General features: G+C 38.9%; 1 protein-coding gene across 1 annotated transcript; it reads left to right on the top strand.

Annotated features, from left to right (window-relative positions):
- Positions 1 to 20,053: 20,053 nt before the first annotated feature.
- On the top strand, positions 20,054 to 20,392 carry LOC138873782 (uncharacterized). The gene has a single exon (XM_070152260.1). The coding sequence runs from the start codon at positions 20,054 to 20,056 to the stop codon at positions 20,390 to 20,392; it is 339 nt and encodes a 112-aa protein (XP_070008361.1).
- Positions 20,393 to 21,200: the final 808 nt, after the last annotated feature.

Below are 21,200 nucleotides of genomic sequence, written 5' to 3'. Positions count from 1 at the left end.
TTCTCTACAGATGTCCAAATTGTGATTTCTTTACCTTTCTAGAAACTATCCAATGATGGATTCATGTACTCTAGCCAAATCTGAGTTAGAATCACTTACCCTGATGAATTTCTTGAAAAACCTTCGAAAAATCGCCAAACTCCGAGCTCTCTAGGTCAAAATATGAAATAAAACCCAAATTCTCGTATTTATAGGGCACCCCTAGATTTTCACCACTGCGGGCCACACAAAAACGAGTGATGTCCGCACAAAACCAGTGTTGTCCGCACAGGTTTTGACTACAGTGACATGCTTTAGTATTGTGGCCATAACTTTCTCTACATATGTCCAAATTGTGATTTCTTTACCTTTCTAGAAACTAGACACGAAGGGATACAACTTTCGTTTTTGAGTCATTCCAAAATTCTTTGTAGATCAAAAGATATGAGCTTCCGAAGTAGGACCAGTGAAATTTTTCTCACCACGGACCGCACTGCATTTTGTGCAGCTGCACAACCCCTACCGCGGACACACTGGACTTTGTGCGAACCGTACTGGTGGGTTCCGAGGCCTGCAACTCTTCTGGACCTGCAACAACTATGATTTTCGGCCTAAAACATCCCGGAACTCACCCGAGTCCCCGGGGCTTCAAACCAATTGTACTAACACATCCTATGACATCGTTCAAACTTGTTCAAAACTTCGGAACGCTCACAACAACATCAAATCACCAATTTAACATAGGATTCAAGCCTAAGAACTCCAAGAACTCTTAACTTATGCTTTCGATCAAAAGTCTATCAAATCTCGTCCGAATGACCTGAAATTTTGCAAGCACGTCACATTCAACACTACGGAGCTACTCCAATTTTTGGAATTTCATTCCGACCCTTAGATCAAAATCTCACTATCGGACCGGAAACTTCAAAAATTGACTCTCGCCATTTCAAGCCTAAATTAGCTACGGACCTCCAAAATACAATCCGATCACGCCCCTAAGCCTGAAATCACCCAACGAAGCTAACAGAACCGTCGAATTTCCATTTCGAGGCCGTCTTCACACTGTTCCGACTACGGTCAATTTTCCAACACTTAAGCTCTCATTCTGGGACTAATTGTCCTAAAACTCCTCGAAACTCAAAACCGAACATCCCAGCAAATCCAAATAGAAGAAATAAACTCGGGAAAGCAATTAATAGGGGATCGAGGCATTAATTCTTAAGACGACCGGCCGGGTCGTCACAACCTCAGATTAGAGATTTGATGGTTCCGTTAGGTCTGGATGGTGATTTTGGACTCGGGTGTATGCCTGTATTTGCATTTGGATATTCCTAGAATATTTCGGCACTAATTGGCGAAAGTTGGAAATTTTAAGGTTTGGAAAGTTCATAAGTTTGACCAAGAGTTGACTTTGATGATATCTGATTCGGATTGTGGTTCCAGGAATTGGAATAGCTTCATAATATCATTTGGGACTTGTGTGCAAAATTTGAGTTCATTCCGGATTGATTTGATATGTTTCAGAGCGAGTTATGGGAATTGAAAGTTCAAAGTTCATTCAAGTTCGAATTGAGGTGTGATTTGTCGTTTTGATGTTGTTATGTGTGATTTGAGACCTCGAGTAGTCCTTATGTTATGGGACTTATTGATATATTTGACGGGGTCCTGAGTGGCTCGGGTGAGGATCAGACGGATTTCGGATCATTTTGGCACTACTGTGATCTACTGATTTCTAGTGTCAAAGTTCTTCATCGCGATCGCAATTAGCTGAGCGCGTTAGCCTAGAGTTGTTTGAAGGTTGGGCGAAGTTTTTCATCGCGTTCGCGAGTCCTTAGACATGTTTGCATAGGTGGCCACAGATTGTGCATCGCATTCGCACATGTATTCACGCGTTCGCGTAGTGTATGGCTGAGCTGGGCAGTTGATGGCCTCTTCTTCACATTCTGGATCCTTCTACCGTGTTCGCGTTATTCTGTCTTCTATGTTTATCACATTCGCGAGGCTTGTGTCACAATCGCATAGAGCAATTTTGGTGGCAGTGTATTTTTTTCATCGCAAACGCGGTGGACTTCCCGCGTTCGCGTAAGAGGAATGCCTGGGTAGATTATAAACTACTCTATTTTGGAGGTTTCAACCATTTTTACATTTTTGGAGCTATGAAGCTCGGATTAAGGTGAGTTTTGAAGCTATTTTCCCCATGCGGATTGCGGTAAGTATTCTCTACTCAGTTTTGGTTATATTTTATAAATCTATCTTCTATTTTGGCTATTGGTTGATGAATTTTAAAGAGGAAATTGGGGGTTTTAGCCTAAGTTTCATAATGTGAAATTTTGAATTTTGAACACAGATTCAGAGTCAGATTTGAGTGAAACTAGTACGGTTAGACTCGTAATTGAATTGGTTGTCGGATTTTGTGAGCTTTGTTGAGTTCTGAGGTGCGGGCCCAGGTTTGACTTTTAGATGATTTTGGGCTTTTTATTACAGATTTGACCTTTATCGATTGGGTTTGTTTCCCTTGGCATAATTTGATATATTTGGGTTGCTTTTGACTAATTTCGAGCCGTTCAGAGGATGATTTGAGTGGGATGGCGCTTTTAGTGTATCGATTTGGCTTGTTTGAGGTAAGTGTCTAACTTTGTTGAGGGAGTTTTTCCTACTATTTGACATTATTTGCTACATGTGAGGGTGATACATATATGAGGTGACGAGCGATATACATGTGCCAAGGTTAATCATGCTCGGAGGTAGATTATGTTATAAATTGTGTCTTGTAAAACTACGTGACCTCCTTGCTTTATCTCTTACCTGACTTCTAGATCACTAAAATATGGAATTAAATGTTAGAAACTAAGATTTAGTTTATAATAACTTGATTAAAATTTGATGGGATGTGGGGGAAAATTTAGATGTATAATTCGGTCATCGATATGCTTAATCACAAATACATTGTTACGACCGTTATTCTTGGGATATTAGATTATATACTTGAGTTGTAGATCATTTTGAGATTTGCTGAAATACCTTCACAATAAGGTTCTTGAAGTGTATTGAACTATTGTTGACTTGAAAGTAGTGATTGAGTTTCACTTGGAATTTTGTTTAACCACTTTACTTGATGTTAATTATGCTTCCTACTTTGCTTGTCCTTGATATATGTATGTAACTTTCAAATAGATCGTGTGATTTTTTTGTATTAGCTTTGTAAATTCCAAGTCTTAGAAGCTCATGATTCGTACTACCAGTCCTTGGGTTAATATATATATAAATGTTCAGATAATTCTTCAATGTTTTTCATATAATCTCATTTGGATTGTAGTGCCTGTTACTTGGCTTACCTATCAGATCTATTTTGGTGCCATCACGACTAGTGGTTTTTGGGTCGTGACAAGTTGTTAACAAAGAACTAGGTTTGCAGGTTCTACGAGCCATGAGCAAGTGTCTAGTAGAGTCTTGCGGATCGGTATGATGACGTCAATACCAATCTTTGGGCAGCTATAAGGGACTTAGGAAAATTTCCCTTTCTTCTTTCCTTATCATGCGACCTTGTTTCAGCTTGAAACCTACGATTTTGGTTCTTCCTATTCATTCATATGTGATGTTGCACACTCAGTAGTCACTAGGCACCGACGATCGATGATGCTGCAGATGGGTTATGGAGGGCTATAGGTGCTTGATTGTCACCGAGATGTGTTGTCTAATTTAGGAGTAGAAGCAGTGTTAAATCTCTCCATTGTTCATTTGTGGTACGAGGTGAGTTCTTCTATCTTGTTGGTAAGCATAGACTTGGGAAGACTGCTTGGTGGCCTGGTTATTGTGATTAAGGTGGGTTCATGGTAAGGTGTCGATTTGAGTATAGCTGGTGGGCCACTTCCTACATGATGAGTTGGGATTGTGTGTTTCGTATGAGGTTCCCATTCGGTAGGGTGCAGATATTATCATTTCAGAGCATTTGGGGAAGTTGTTTGACTATTGCAAGGATGGGTAAGCGTTTGGCAGAGTCCTGGAGTGTTCTATGATCACTATTGCATGAGTTTTTGAAGTATTTGGCTAAATAGCTGTGCAAGATTGGGGCATGCTATAAAGATATGGTACTTTGGATTGCCTATGAGGTGTTCTATGGCTTCGGACTAAGTGGGAGAGTCCTTTAATGATGATCGAATTATATGATCATGCGTTGTATTAGTTTTCGGGCCAAGGGCTTGCTTGGTTATTTCTTCGAATAGTCATGTGCTGGTGAAACATGGGTTGCTCGACACGTATCAGCTGTGTATTGAATACTAGAGTAAGGTGAGTGGTTATCGAGAGGTTCTGGTGAGTTCTATGTCTTATGTAGCATTTAAGGACTTCTGAATTGGTGTATGGGCATGCTTGAGATCGGTAGCAAATGGTGATCGGATCTGCAGTAGTTCAATGTCAAAAATGAATCTACATAACAAAATTAGAGAGATGCAAGAAATAGCTTCGGACTCGCAGAAGGTTCGTTCAGAGCGAGCATATCGGATTGAGTTATTTTCGGGTTGGCAGTCTCCATGACTCGGTTGAGTTAGAAGCGATCGGTTCTGATTACTCGATAATGTGTTAATGAGTTCCAAAGAATTTATCGTGGTTATGACCACGACCGGAGTTGGTGTTTACTACACGTATAGAAGCTACATTATGTGTGGTGATGTTCTCTTGGATTGAGTTAAAATAAAGGTTCGCTTTTGATGAGATGTCCAATTTTCTCATTGTTTAGAGTTGATTATGAATTTTTTTTGTAGTGTCACGAGTTAGCATGTTAGAGGTGATGCACTGTGTGGGATTGAAAAGTTGCATGTACAAGGTTGCAATTTTGTTTTGGAGGGAAAGATATGAGTTTTTGATGACACGGATGATTTCAGGCATTTAAGATTATGTTGGCACTATTTGTTATCACCGAATGAGAGTTCACCTGCTGGCAGGTGCATTGTGGTTTAACTTGTGAGTAATTTTCTGTAAGATGATGGGGTATGAGTGACGTATCAACCATTTGAGTAGAGGTGTTGAGATCGGATATAAAGATCCTAGTATTTGTGGGATTCAGAGACTCGATGTTCTCGTGGGCGGACTATTCCTTGATTTCGAATTGTGAAGAAATGTTGAGGATTGAGTGATTTATGGTGTGTGTCATGGAAAGGTTGCTACGGAATTTGGAAGGTTTCTTACCTGTTGGGGAATGATCGACATTTGGTTTGGGAAGGATTTGTGAGCCTAAAGAGAATGTGTATTCTGTATCGGATCGAATTTGATTGCTCCTGCGCAGCTATTACCACGGGTATATCATTGGACGGAATGGATGTTATTCGCGCCTTGGTCTATGTTATGTGTTTCTCTCTTATGTTATAACGGATTATGAGGGTTATATAATTTTTTGCATGCATATTGTAATTCTGTATGGGCCTTATGGCGTTATGGGCAAGATGGCCCTCGTGATGTTGACTTGCTTATTACACCTTAGTTGTGCTTGTCTTTTTTGGTATCGTTGTGCCTAATCATCTTCCCACAGTTATATTGGTGCACTCTATCATGTTTGATGTTGACGCATATGTGATCAACAAGCCCTAGTATTATTGCTCGATGGGTACCTTATGTGGACTGATATGATGGGATCAGGTTGCACGCTGCAATGGTACTATGATGAAATGTAACTCCTTATGCTTATTCTGTATATTTTACTTTCACCTTGTTGAAAATAGTTCATAGGAAAATGTTAAAAATACCCTGCATGCTTAACTTGCTTAGTAGCCTTCTTATTTAATTTCCTTACCATTATCTACCATGTCTGAAGTATTACTTGTTATACAGTACCTCGTTGTGTGGGGATCGATATGGTTTTGTTGAGACTTGTCTGTTGGGCTGCTGGTACTGGCTGAGATGAGGTTTCTAGACCTGAGATTTGCACTACAGTATGGGGATTAAGAATGTTTGGAAGAATGATACTATATTTTTGTTGGGGATTTGAGCAATGGCCCTGGTCGGATGAGCGAGCTTCTTGGCTTATTGATCAGATGAGTGGTTAAGAGATCCTGCATGTTTCTTTCATCATTGACAGTGTATGAAGGTTTTGAACAGGGTTCTAATCGATATAGGGTTTACTACCGATACCGAATTTGTTTTTGGGCGGCCATGGAGGTTAGTAGTTACTGCTGTGAATATCTGAGTGATGAGATATGTCATGTGATTACATCTTGGGTTATGGTTATGACTTAATACAGCTTGTTCAGACTTATATAATGTGTAGATGCGAGATTCAGGCCTTGTAAGGAAATCCCGAATGTTGGAAATTTGGATTCTAAGGTCTATGGGCCAAGATTGAATTAATGATCTTCAGTATGTTGTGTTATCAGGCCTATATAGAATAAGGTGATGTGGGATCACCCCCGGGTATGTGCATGGTAAGGTTACATGGCAGTTCGGCGGCTTTGGAACAACTCTGAGCATAATCGAGGACGAACATATGTTTTTAGTGGGGGAGGATGTAACAATCGAACCGGTCGTTTTGGGAATTTGCACTTCGCTTGGTAGTTTATAGGCATGAGTAGCTCCGTATGATGTATTATGACTTATGCGAATCATCGGTTTTGGTTTTCAGGTTATTCGGAATCGATTTGGAAGAATAAATTTCATAGTTTAAACTTTAAGTTAGAAGAGTTGACCAACTTTAATTTTTTAGTATATGACCTCGGATTGGAGTTTTGATGGTTCCGTTAGGTCCGGATGGTGATTTTGGACTCGAGTGTATGCCCGAATTTGCATTTTGAAGTTCCTAGAAGATTTTGGCACTAATTGGCGAAAGTTAGAAATTTGAAAGTTTGGAAAGTTCATAAGTTTGACCGAGAGTTGGCTTTGATGATATCGGATTCGGATTATGGTTCCAGGAATTGGAATAGCTTTGTAAGGTCATTTGGGACTTGTGTGCAAAATTTGAGTTCTTTCCGGGTTGATTTGATATGTTTCGGAGCGAGTTTTGGAAATCGAAAGCTTAAAATTCATTCAAGTTCGAATTAAGGTGCGATTTGTCGCTTCGATGTTGTTATGTGTGATTTGAGGCCTCGAGTAGGTCCGTATTATGTTATGGAACTTATTTCTATATTTGTACGGGGTCGCGAGTGGCTCGGGTGAGGATCAGACGGATTTTAGATCATTTTAGCACTACTGTGATCTGCTGATTTCTGGTGTCACAGTTCTTCATCGCGATGGCGATTAGCTAACCGTGTTAGGGTAGAGTTGTTTGAAGGTTGGGCAAAGTTTTTTGTTGCGTTCATGAGTCCTCAGACGCGTTCGCGTAGGTGGCCATAGATTGTGCATCGCGTTTGCACATGTATTCACGCGTTCGCGTAGTGTATGGTTGAACTGGGCAGTCGATGGCCTTGCGATCCTTCTATTGTGTTTATTGCATTCGCGAGGCTTGTACGGAGATCGCATAGAGCAATTTTAGTGGCAGTGTATTTGGTTCATGGCGAATGCGATGGACTTCCCACGTTCGTGTAAGAGGAATGTGTGGGTGGATTATAAAGTACTCTATTTCGGAGGTTTTGGCCATTTCTACATTATTGGAGCTATGGAGCTCGAATCGAGGTGATTCTTGAAGCAATTTTCACCATGTGGATTGGGGTAAGTGTTCTCCACTCGGTTTTGGTTATATTTCATGAATCTATCTTCGATTTTGGCTATTGGTTGATGAATATTTAAGAGGAAATTGCGGGGTTTAGCCTAAGTTTCATAATGTGAATTTTTGAGTTTTGAACATCGATTTAGAGTCGGATTTGAGTGAACTAGTATGGTTGGACTCGTAATTGAATGGGTTGCAAATCTTGTGAGTTTTGTCGGGTTCCGAGATGCGGGCTCGGGTTGTACTTTTTTTTGATTATTTTGGGCTTTTGATTAAAGATTTGACCTTTATCGATTGGGTTTGTTTCCTTTGGCATAATTTGATGTATTTGAGTTGCTTTTGGCTAGTTTCGAGCCGTTCAAAGGATGATTTGAGCGGATGGCGCTTCTAGTGTATTGATTTGGCTTGTTTGAGGTAAATGTCTTCCCTAACTTTGTTGAGGGAATTTTTCATACTATTTGACATTATTTGCTACGTTCCGGGGTGATACATATATGAGATGACGAGTATATATGTATGTGCCAGGGTTAATCATGCTCGAGGATAGATTATGTTATAAATTGTGTCTTGTAGAACTACGTGACCTTCTTGCTTCATGTCTTACTTGACTTCTAGATCACTAAAATATGGAATTAAATGTTAGAAACTAAGATTTAGTTTATTATAACTTGATTAAAATTTGATGGGATGCGGGGAACCACTTAGATATCTAACTCGGTCATCATTATGCTTAATCATAAATACATTGCTACTGTAGCACCCAAGAAAATTTTGAAGTACTTTAGCGCTATTAAGAATGTTGATGTGTGCTAGTTATATTACTTTTTATGCAGACGAGGGCTATTAATATAATGGATATCAATTGGATACAATAACAAGTGTACGAGGCATATTATAAGTGATGTGGGGTCTAAGGAAAGGCCTAAGTCCAAGGCATGTTGGAAAATTTCATGATAGACTAAAGTTCCAAATGAGTATGCACAAGATCAAACTTTGGACGAGCATATCTATACATATATATCTCGTTATGTGATGAATAGCCTATTAAATGAAAGATCTTTAAGTCTAGTTTCTAACTCTTCAAACTGTTCATCATTTGGAGACTCCTACAAGAAGTTATGACCAAATTACCAAAAACTGGCAGAACTTTACACTACTGCGCTGCCCCATGCTGCACGCCTGTGGGGATTTCCACAACACTTCAAAGTTTCATTTCCAGGCACATTTTTCACTACCGCGCCTGCCCCACGTGGTGCCCCATGCGCCACGGCTGTGCAAAGTCAGTTTTTTTAATAACCCGACTCCCATTTCGTTAAATAGAAGTAATGGACCATTTCTTGAGCTAAAACCTGATATTTTTAGGGTGAGAGAGTGCCCTAGAGTGGGAAAGTGTTCCCAAACAATTGTTCTTCAATTCTTGCTCAAATCTTGGAAGATTAACAAGGAAAACCCACAAGGTCTTCATCCTAAGGGTAGGATTCTACACCCTAACCCTCAATTTTGAATTTTATCTAGAATATGGCAATTAGTAAGATAGTTCATGGGGATGGGAGTTGCTTATCTTGCATGCATGCGTGATAAAAGAGTGTATGAAGATTGTGGGCTAAAAATGGTAATGCGTTGGTTGTGGGATGATGAAATCTTTCATAAAAGGGACCTTGGAACCTTAATACACACATAGTGTTTGATAAAATGCTCAAGTGAGATAGAATCATGATCGTTTTCCTAATTTTTGGTTCAATTTTGTTATATTGCTAAAATAGATTGAAGTTTTTTAATATTCCGGAATATTTTAGAGTTTTATGAAGCTCAATTGAGGTATGTACGACTAAAAATCCCTCTTCTTAGAATTGTATCCCATGCTATTCATGCAATTGGTGTAAGTTCCCATTGAACGTTATAGAAATTGCTATTCCGAATGTGCTTGCGTTGAAAAATATATGTGCAATATGTATTTCAATGCTTTCATCATGTTATCTTATTATCTGAGGAGGTGTTTAAAACATGGAATATGTGCTAAAAATATCATAGACTTCAAGTCAAATTCGAATAAAGATTGTTATACCAAATTGTGTGAAAAGTCTCTATGTGCCTTAGATTCTAAATTGCTCACATATATAATCAAAGTCTTTATTGAAAAGCCTTGTTATGTTTGATGATGATAATAATATTGGAATGTGTAAAAGAACTTGAACTATGAAAGATGACCAATTGCCAAATGTGATATAACAATTGTGGCCACTAGTGCCGATGAACTGAAAAGATGTGAAAGAAGATTAAAGTGACATGATTGATAGAAAGTGGTAATATCTCGGGTGGGACGTCCTAGCCGATCGGGCCGTGATCGGATGCCATGCTACACACATGGTGGCGACTGTGATTGAAATTGAAACTGGAAACTGAAATTGGAATTGTCATTGTGGTGGATGTCTCAAATGAGGCGGCCTAGGCAATCAGATCATGATCGAACTCCATATAAAAGTACGGTGGTATTGTGAATGATGGAATATCGGTACCAAAGATCTACCAACCTAAAATTATAGAAATCTACTTGAAAGCTTTTGTGTTTTTTAACTTGATGTTATGGTATTGTTTGAGGCTTCTATTGATTTCATGATTTTCCCTTCTTGTATTATTGTTCATTCTATTGAGATGGTGTTTAGTTATACATACTAGTACTATTCGACGATACTAACGTCCCTTTTGTCGGGGGCATTGCATCTTTAAATAGATGTAGGTGGTTCCATAGCAAGCAGTGTTGCTCAGCGATAGTGGTACACCCTCCTCCTAGCAGTCTTGGTGAGCCCATTTCATTTCGAGGTCATACATATTTTGTTTCTTATGTATTGTACTTGATGTATAGCCAGGGCCTTGTTGGTGGCACTTTTGTAATACTCTTTTGTATCTATTAGAGGCTTCGTAGACAGTGTGGGTTGTACATGGGTGCTAGGAAAGTAAAATAAGTTATGTTGTGTTTGAAAAACTTATTCCACCTCAGATTATGAAAATGCTTGTATTTTGAGACATTAAAAATGAAGAAACTAATGAAAACAATTTGGTATTGTATACATGGTCTCCTTGTTGGTTAATTAACAATGTTACGCACTCTCTTTAAAACATGAGTGAGTTTGGGTAGAAAGTGTTCAACATACTTGCTTAAGGGAGTTCACTAGATTGAGCACCGGTCACGCTCCCCGAGTTGGGGCGTGACATCTACGATTGTTATTTTTGGGATATTAGATTATATACTTGAGTTGTAGATAATTTTGAGATTTGATGAAATACCTTCACAATGAGGTTCTTGAGGGTTTATTGAACTATTGTTGACTTGAAAGTGGTGATTGAGTTTCACTTGGACATTTAGAAATGCTACCCTTCTTCAACACTCTAGGTCGTGTGATAAAGCTTGAATATAAGATTTTCTTCTAACTCGTACATTGAGAATCAAGGTAAGTTTAAACGCTCTTTCATCTATTCCAAGTAGTGCTGTCATATGACATGAGAAATAAGAAAAAGGCCTGAATATTAAGGAGATGACACATGTATCTTCTTGAACGAATGGTATGGACATATAGGATAAGTACATAGTACCATGAGCATACTTTATTTGGGAAAAGTGTTAGACGTGATTACCTACCTCCAAAGAGACATTGATTTGATAAATGAGACATGAGCTTGAATAGCACATGTGGGTAGTGTGGGAAGCATGTAAATGATTCTAAGGGGTAAAAGAAATTTGGTTATATAAGTACGTGATATATGGAAGGCATGACCAGGAGACTAATGGTGAGAGTGCAAGTTTCTCCTAGGAGACAAGAAGTTATGAAAGGAGAGTCAATTGAACCCAGGATAAGCATACCCTTGTACTATGAATTTATAAGAATCCAGAAATGTACGAAGTTGTATTACACTCCTAAAGGATATTGACATGAGGAATTGAAATTCCAAGCACGTATGGCTGAATAAGATCAGAGAACTTATGAGGTTAATACCATGGTGACTTTAATCTCCCTAATAGTCGAACATATATATGAGGGATAGATACATGAGACATATGTCCCTGAAGTTGCTAAATTCAAATCGTATCGAAATCCGGGACATTCGCCCCAAGTGGGGGAGGAAGGGCCATAGTGAGGCCACTTAAATACAATGAAACAACAGTAAGACCACGTACTATATTGTTTGAATATTTTGTTGAGGACATGTGTAGTCTAGAAAAGTTTTAATGGGTAACGTGATACTCTGAAAGGATATGCTAATGATAGACTACTAATACCCCAAAAAGGTGCAAGGTTAATGAAGGTAAATTCTTCATACATGGAAATGTGAATGACATGATCAACAATCCTAGAAACTAAGAGTATGTTTGTAAAGGGATTTTATACTTGTTAGTGGGTCAGGAACAATGGAACCCAAGGAAGTACTATAGGTCAAATGTGAAAGGTTGCAAGTTTTTAGAATGGGTTAATCATGGATTTGCGATTTAACCAAATTTCCAAGGTGTTAAGAAAGGCGGAGCGAGTGAGAGAAATAAATGTGATGCTATAATAACCCAAGAGGGTATTTGGGCTTGATGGAGAGCCTCTTAAGAATCTTACAAGCAAAGAAGTTTTATGTGATACGCGGATGAACACACTTTCCCACGTATATCCCAACAAGAGTTAAGAGGTGAGTGGGATGAATTCCCAACTAAGGAAAAAGACCACGTAACATATGGAAGAGTGAATGTCTAATCACTAACTAGGAAGAATGAGGCGAGAAGAAATGGGAGAAAATCTATAAATTGAGATGGTCATGGTTATCATAAAATAGTTTGTATCAGAATGGTGGACTTGCTTAGAGCATATGTGTTAATAGAAGGTATAAAGGACTAACCGTAATGCAACCGACTTGGGTGACACAGAATATCAACTAAAGGATCTAGAGGGAGTTCATGTTTTCATATTACAAGGGAAAGTGAGACTACTAGTGGTGAAGTTGTGGTATGATAAACTCAACAAACCAGGCACAAAGATACTACGAGTTCATGGGAGGCAGACAAGAGTGTGGCACAATAAGGCTACCAACTATGCACTATAAGCAAAATGCAATGGGTATAAATATTCCAGTTACAAAGAAAAGATGGTACCGACATATTACCCAGGCCCGAGGGCGATCAAAAAGGGAAAAAACAACACAATCTGCCTAATGGGCAAAGGAAAAGGTTCGAAATGGATTGAAAGAGGATAACACTTGTTATGAATCAGACATGTTTAACATGACAGTTCTTAAGATGCAATATCAGGGAACTCTATTGGTAGCTACAATATGGAGAATAAGGTGAGTTACTCATCGAGGATGGAATCAGGTGGAAAGTCTTACACTTAAGAGGAAAACCGAAAGTCGTTGTTGAAGAATTTAAGAGGATCTCAAGTTTCAGAGAATGCCCTGTTTGGGCCAGTGACTCTTCCTGAATTGTATATATAAAGGGTGTTGATATGTGTTTTGGGAGGTGTTTAACAGTAACGAGGGATCGTGAGAATGTTCATAAGGGAAGTAGGGTGGTTTCTTAAATTTTATAAGGCACATAGGGAGGAAATAGATTGGCCAAGGAAGGTCTGAGCATAATGCTACCTTACATTTGATGCAATATCGTGCAGGTTGATGTTATCAGGGGGTGTGCGCAAGCTAGTAGATATTATTCGTTTAAAACAGAAGGTTCTATAAGAAAACTCATTCGTAATGTCGTTTGTTGAGAATTTGGGAGAGCAAGTTGCAAGTATTCACAAAAGATTGTAACCATATCATGTAAATTATCGTAGAACTCAATTTCTATGAGGTCTTATGTAAGATAAATGTGATATAGATGTTCCACTAAAGATACAACATCGTAAGGTGATAGTTTATGCCTCTAGGCAACTCAAGAATCATGAAAAGAACTATGTAACAAATGACTTAGAACTTGCGGCAGTGGTATTAGCATTCAAATTTTGGTGCCAGTAATTGTATGGGGTCTACGTGGATGTATTCACACAAGAGCCTTCAATATATTTTCAAACAGAAGGAGCTGAATCTGACGTAGAGAAGATGGCTTAAGTTACTCAAAAACTACAACATCAGTATTCTATATCACCCGAGAAAAGCCATTTTTATGGCGGATGCTCTCAGCCGGAAATCTATGGGTAGTTTGGCTCACTTGGAGGCATGTCAAAGGCCGTTGGCTAGGGAGGTTCATCGATTGGCTAGCTTGGGAATTCATCTTGTGGAATCTAGTGAAGGCGGGGTGATTGTGCAAAATAGGGCGGAATTGTTGCTTGTGGTAGAGGTCAAAGAGAAGCAATATGATGATCCACTGTTGGTACAGTTGAAGGAGGGATTCATAAATATAAGAACACAACTTTTTCTCTTGGCATGGATGATGGTTCACTATGGTACCAAGGGCGACTATATGTTTCGAATATAGACGGCCTTTGGGAAAGAATCATGGCTAAAGCTCATACTTCTAAGTATTTCGTGCACTCAGGTTCTACAAAGATGTATCATGATCTCAAGAAAGTCTATTGGTGGAATGACATGAAGATGAATGTAGCGGACTTTGTGGAAAAATGTCCAAATTATTAGTAGGTGAAGGCCAAACATCAAAGGCCCGATGGGTTGGCATATAAAATAGAAATTCCAATGTGGAAGTAGGAAATGATTAATATGGACTTTATGGTAGGACTGCCGCGCACTCAGCACAAGTTTGACTCAATTTGGGTAATTGTGGTCTGACTCACGAAATCAACGCACTTCTTGCCAGTTATATCTACCGACACAACGGAACAATATGCTCAGTTATATATCAAGGAAATAGTCAGGTTGCATGGCACTCCAGTTTCTATCATTTCTGATCAAAGGGCACAGTTCACAACTAACTTTTGGAAGAGATTTCAGCAAGGTTTGAGTACTCAGGTGAATCTTAGTACAACCTTTCATCCACAGAATGATGGGCAACCAGAGCGGACCATTCAGATGCTTGAGGATATGTTGCGTGCTTGTGTTTTTGTCTTCAAGGGTAGCTAGGACAATAATTTGCCACTCATAGAATTTTCTTACAACAACAGTTATCATGCTAGTATTTAGATGGTACCATTCGATGCATTATATGGTAGGATATGTAGATCTCCCATAGGATAGTTTGAGATTGGGGAAGCTGAATTAATAGGACCAGACCTCGTGTAACAGGCTATAGAGAAGGTCAAGACCATTAAGGAGTAGTTGAAAACTGCTCAAAGTTGTCAAAAGTCCTATTCGGATGTTCGTCGTAAGGATTTGGAGTTCAAGAAAGATGATTGGGTATTCTTGAAGGTTTCCCCCATGAAGGGTATAATGCGGTTTGGAAAGAAAGGGAAATTGAGTTCGAGGTATGTCGAGCCGTACATAGTCATTAAGAGGATTGGTCAGGTGGTGTACAAGCTTGAGCTAATACCTGAGATGTCATTAGTGCACCCGGTATTTCATGTGTCTATGTTGAAGAAAGTAGTTGGAGATCCGTCGCTTATCGTACCAGTTGAGGCTATCGAGGTTAATGAAGAACTGTCATATGAAGAAATTCTAATTACCATTCTTGATAGGCTAGTCCAAAAGTTTAGAAATAAAAATAGCCTCTGTGAAGGTGTTATGGAGAAATCAACTGGTTGAAAAGGCTACTTGGGAGGCCGAGGAAGAGATAAAGAAGAAGTATCCTTACTTGTTTGAATAGCTGTGTAATCCTTTTTACGAAATTGTCGCCTATGAATTTTGTATCACTTGTTCAGTTAATGTAAAAGCGTTCCTTTTTGATTATATGTTGCTTATGAGGCCACAATTAGTGTTGTTTTAGTGTTATGTTACGTTATTGGATTATGTATATGTTGTTAGGATGTGTTTTTGGGGTTCTTTAGCAGGTGGATATGCCCAGTTACAAGGGAAACTCTGCCGAATTTTCTAGAAAATTTGAGAGATAGTCAAAAATTTGGGAGCTTAAGGTGTGTCAGGAAATAGTTAAGTTATGTTCAGTGTTGGGGTCGACTCTACTTCTCATTTGAGGACGAATGATCCTGAGTGGGGGAGAATGTAGCACCCCGGAAAATTTCGAAGTACTTAAGCGCTATTAAGAAAGTTGATGTGTGCTAGTTATATTACTTTGTATGCAGACGAGGGCTACTAATATCATGGATATCAATTGGATACAATAATAAGTGTACAAGGCATATTATAAGTGATGTGAGATCTAAGGAGAGGCCTAAGTCCAAGGCAAGTTGGAAAATTTCATGATAGACTAAAGTTCCAAATGAGAGTGAGCAAGACCAAACTTTGGACAAGCATATCTATACATATATCAGGAGTTATGTGATTAAAAACATATCAAATAAAATATCTTCGAGTCTAGTTTCTGATTTCATTTGGACAGTCCTACAAGAAGTTATGACCAAATTACCAAAAGCTGGCAGAATTTTACACAACCGCACCGCCCCAGGCGGCACGCCTGTGGGGATTTCCAGAAAACTTCAAAAGTTCGTTTCTAGGCACATTTTTCACTATCGCTCCACCCCACATGGCGCCCTATATGCCGCTGCTGTGCAAAGTTGGTTTTTTAATAATCCGACCCCCATTTCGTTAAATAGAAGCAATGGACCATTTCTTGAGCTAAAACCTGATATTTTTAGAGTGAGAGAGTGCCCTAGAGTGGGAAAGTGTTCCCCAACAATTGTTCTTCAATTTTTTCTCAAATCTTGGAAGATTAACAAGGAAAACACAAAGGTTTTCATCCTAAGGGTAAGATTCTACACCCTAGCCCTCAATTTCAAATTTTATCTAGAATTTTGCAATTAGTAAGATAGTTCATGGGGATGGGAGTTGCTCATCTTGTATGCATATATGATAAAAGAGTGTAGGAAGATTGTGGGCTAAAAATAGTAAAAAGTGTGTTGAGGGATGATGACATCTTTCATAAAAAGTGACCTTAAAACCTTAATACACACACAATGTTTGATAAAATGCTCAAGTGAGCTAGAATCATGATCGTTTTCCTAATTTTGGTTCAATTTTGTTATATTACTAAAATAGATTGAATTTGCTAATATTCCGGAACATTTTAGAGTTTTAAGAAGCTCAATTGAGGTATGTATGGCTAAAACCCCCTTTTCTTAGAATTGAATCCCATGGTATTCATGTAATCGGTGTAAGTCCCAAATTGAACGTTATAGAAATCGCTATTCCGAATGTGCTTGCGTTGAAAAATATATGTGCAATAAGTATTCCAATGCTTCCATCCTGTTATCTTATTATCCGAGGAGGTGTTAAAAACATGGAATATGTGCAAAAAATGCCTAGACATAAAGTCAAATTCGAATAAAGATTGTTATGCCAAATTGTGTGAAAAGTCTCTATGTGCCTTAGATTCTAAATTGCTCACATGAGTAATCAAATTCTTGAATGAAAAGCCTTGTTGTTGTTGATGATGATAATCATATTGGAATGTGGAAAAGAAATTGAATTATGAAATACGGCCAAGTTCCAAATATGTTATAATAATTGTGGCCACTAGTGCAGATGAACTTAAAAGATGTGAAAGAAGATTAAAGCGAGATGTTTGGTAGAAAGTGGTAATGTCTCGGGTGGGACGACTTAGCTGATTGGGCCGTGATCGGATGCCATGTTGCACACATGGTGGTGATTGTGATGGAAATTGAAACTGGAAACTAAAATTGGAATTGTCATTGTGGTGGATGTCTCAAATGAGGCGGCCTAGCCGATTGGGTCATGATCGGACTCCGTATAAAAGTACGCTGGTATTGTGAATGATGGAATATCAGTACTAAAGATCTACCAACCTAAAATTATAGAAATCTACTTGAAAGCTTTTGTGGTTTTTAGCTTGATGTTATGGTATTGTTTGAGGCTTCTATTGATTTCATGATTTTCCCTTCTTGTATTATTGTTCATTCTATAGAGATGGTGTTTAGTTATGCATACTAGTGCTATTCGACGATACTAACATCCCATTTACCGGGGGCACTGCATCTTTAAATAGATGCAGGTGGTTCCATAGCAGGCAGTGCTGCTCAGCGATAGTGGTACACCCTCCTCCCAACAGTCTTGGTGAGCCCCATTTCATTTTGGGGTCATACATCTTTTGTTTCTTATGTATTGTACTTGATGTATAGCCGGGGCCTTATTGGTGGCACTTTTGTAATATTATTTTTTATCTATTAGAGGCTTCGTAGACATAGTGTGGGTTGTACATGGTTGCTGGGAAAGTAAAATAAGTTATGTTGTGTTTGAAAAACTTATTCCACCTCAGATTATGAAAATGCTTGTATTTTAAGACATTAAAAATGAAGTAACTAATGAAAACAATTTGGTATTGTATACATGGTCTCCTTGTTGGTTAATTAACAATGTTATGAACTCTCTTTAAAACATGAGTGAGTTTGGGTAGAAAGTGTTCAACATGCTTGCTTAAGGGGGTTCACTCGGTTGAGCGCCGGTCGCGCTCCCCGAGTTAGGGCGTGACATCTACGATTGTTATTCTTGGGATATTAGATTATATACTTAAGTTGTAGATAATTTTGAGATTTGATGAAATACCTGCACAATGAGGTTCTTGAGGATTGATTGAACTATTGTTGACTTGAAAGTGGTGATTGAGTTTCACTTGGAATATTTGTTTAACCACTCTCCTTGATGTTAATTATGCTTCCTATTTTGCTTGTCATTGATATATGTATTCTTGGTGAGGAAGAGTGTAAAGCACGAAGGGTGATACCGTGTCATTGTAAATATATTATCATGTGAGGGCGAGTGTAAAGCACGAAGGGTTATGCCGTGCTATTTCATATATTTATCATGAGAGGAAAAAGTGTAAAGCACGAAGGGTGATGCCATGCCATTTTATTTGAGTGTAAAGCACGAAGGGTGATGCCGTGCCATTGAGTTTATATTATCATTTGTTTATGTTATCACGAGTTCATGGCACGAAGGGTGTTTCTATGTAGGTGAGGACGAGGGACATGCATTATGTTGTCATATCTTTTCCTTGTATATACATTCATGTCTTTACCTTGAGCTGCTATTATCGTACTTATGGTTCTTATGTGACTTGTCGTTATTGTTCTGTCTTTGTTCTCTATATCAACTGTTGTGGTGTTGCCCATGTCTTCTACTTGCTTAACTTGCAAATACCATGCCTACTTCCTGTTGTTATATCTATATCCATGTCGTATTTATTTTGTTACACTTTAGTACAAGTCTTCTACCATGTTAGTCATTCATGCCTCTACTTGTTAATTTATAAAGATCATGCTTTTTTCCCCTTCTTGTTAGTTATATTTACATCTAAACCTTCAACCATGTTAGTTAGTGAAATTTACGTTCTTCTACCATACTTGCTGTCATTACTTTTGTTCCCTCTATCTCGTTTATTTTTTTTTCTATATGCTCTCGACTTCTTATTGGTTACTTTCTGGGTACTCTCTACTTTGTGGACATTATTGTTAGAAATTAATCTACATGGTTGGTATTGCTATATGCATATTTGGCAAGGATGAGATAAACGCACGAAGGATATTGTCGTGCTAACTAATTTGACACACAAACACACACACACACACACACACACACACACACACACACACACACACACACACACACACACACATATATATATATATATATATATATATATATATATATATATATATATATATATATATATATATATATAGGAAGAGATAAAAGCACGAAGGGTGTTACCATGCCATTTGATTTGATATCTTGGATATACCTCTCGCACTATGAAAGATTATGAATTTACTACTGTGATTTCTCCTAGTAATCGTTTACTGCCTCGCATAGTTGTTTATGGTACCCTTATCTGTTATGTTCTTAAACTGTCTATACTGTTAATCTATTGTACATGTTATAATAGTAAGAATATTTTTAGCTAAAAACCCTTGTCACTACTTCGACGAAGTGAGACAAGATACTTACTGGGTACATGGGGTCGGTTGTTCTCATACTACACTTCTACACCTTGCGTGCAGATTTTTGGAGCAGAGCTGCTGATGATGTCGGGATCTGACTCTGAAGAGGTTCGTGCATTCCTGATATAGCTGCCACTTGTCCTTGGTAGCCTTAGAATATTTTTTATAATCTATTTATGTAACTTTTAAACAGATCGTGTGATTTTTTTGTATCAACTTTGTAAATTCCAAGTCTTAGAAGCTCATAATTCGTACTACCAGTCCTTGAGTTAATATATATAAATGTTCCGATAATTCTTCACTATTTTTCCTATAATCTCATTTGGATTGTAGTGACTGTTAATTGGTTTACCTAGCGGGTCGAGTTTGGTGCTATCACGACTAGTAGTTTTTGGGCTGTGACAAAGTAGGCTTGGACGAGGAGGTTAAAAGGCGCTTCTAGGAGGGTTTGGATGAGATTATGCGTAATATTCCACCTGCCGAGAGTTTATTTATAGGAGAGGATTTCATTGGGCTTATTGGGTCATCTGCAGATGGCTATAGTGAGGTGCATGGCGGCTTCGATTTTGGGGATCAGAATGGAAGAGGTACCTTGTTGCTGGATTTTGCAAAGGCATTTGAGTTGGTGATTGCAAACTTGAGATTTCCGAAGAGGGAGGAGCATTTAGTTACTTTCCAAAGCATGGTGTCAAAGATGTATATTGACTATCTCCTCCTTAGGAAATGTGACAGGGGGCTATGCAAGGATTGTAAGGTTATCCCGGGTGAGACCCTCGCTACGCAACATATCTCTTGGTGATGGACGTTGGTATTTTGATAAAGAGGAAGAACAGGACTGCACGAGGATGTCCGAGGATCAAGTAGGGTCCCTTGACTAAGGATAAAGCTCAAGAGTTGGAAGGGAGGTTATCGGCTATGGAAGCCTAAGGAGTAGTGGAGACGCGAGCATTATGTGGTCGACGATGGCGGATTTATAAAGAAGGCGGCGAGAGAGGTGTCAGGGGTCTCGCCGGGGTACTCTTGTGGTCACAAAGCTACTGGTGGTGGAATGAAATGGTCCAAGTTAAAGTAGAAGCGAAGAAGGCAGTGTACCTAAAGCTAGTAGGGAGCACTGGAGAAGAGGATATGAGAGCGAACAGTAAGCGGTATAAGGTAGCTAGGAAGGAGGCGAATCTGGCAGTTTTGGAGACTAAGGCTACGACCTTTTCTCATATGTATGAGGAACTAGTGACCAAAGGCGAGGAGAAGAAGTTATTCCGACTGGCCAAGGCAAGAGAGCGGAAGGCTCGGGATCTGGATCAAGTAAGGTGCATTAAGGACAAGGACGATAGAGTTTTGATGGGGGATGACTAGATTAAGAAGATATGACAGACCTACTTTCATAAACTTTTGAATAGAGAAGGGGATCAAGATATTATTCTAGGTGAATTGGGGCATTTCGAGAGTCACCGTGACTTTAGGTATTATAGGCGCATCAAGGTTGGGGAGGTCGTAGAGGCTATGCATAAGATGAGTAGGGGTAGAGCTACCACGCTAGACAAAGTTCCTTTAGAATTTTGGAGGTGTGTGGGCATTGCAAGCTTGGAGTGGCTAACTGGGTTATTTAA

Source organism: Nicotiana sylvestris, chromosome 7 (assembly GCF_000393655.2).
Source record: "Nicotiana sylvestris chromosome 7, ASM39365v2, whole genome shotgun sequence".
NCBI lineage: Eukaryota > Viridiplantae > Streptophyta > Magnoliopsida > Solanales > Solanaceae > Nicotiana > Nicotiana sylvestris.
Note: the sequence above shows the minus strand (reverse complement) of the source record. Positions and strands in the feature narration are given on the sequence as shown.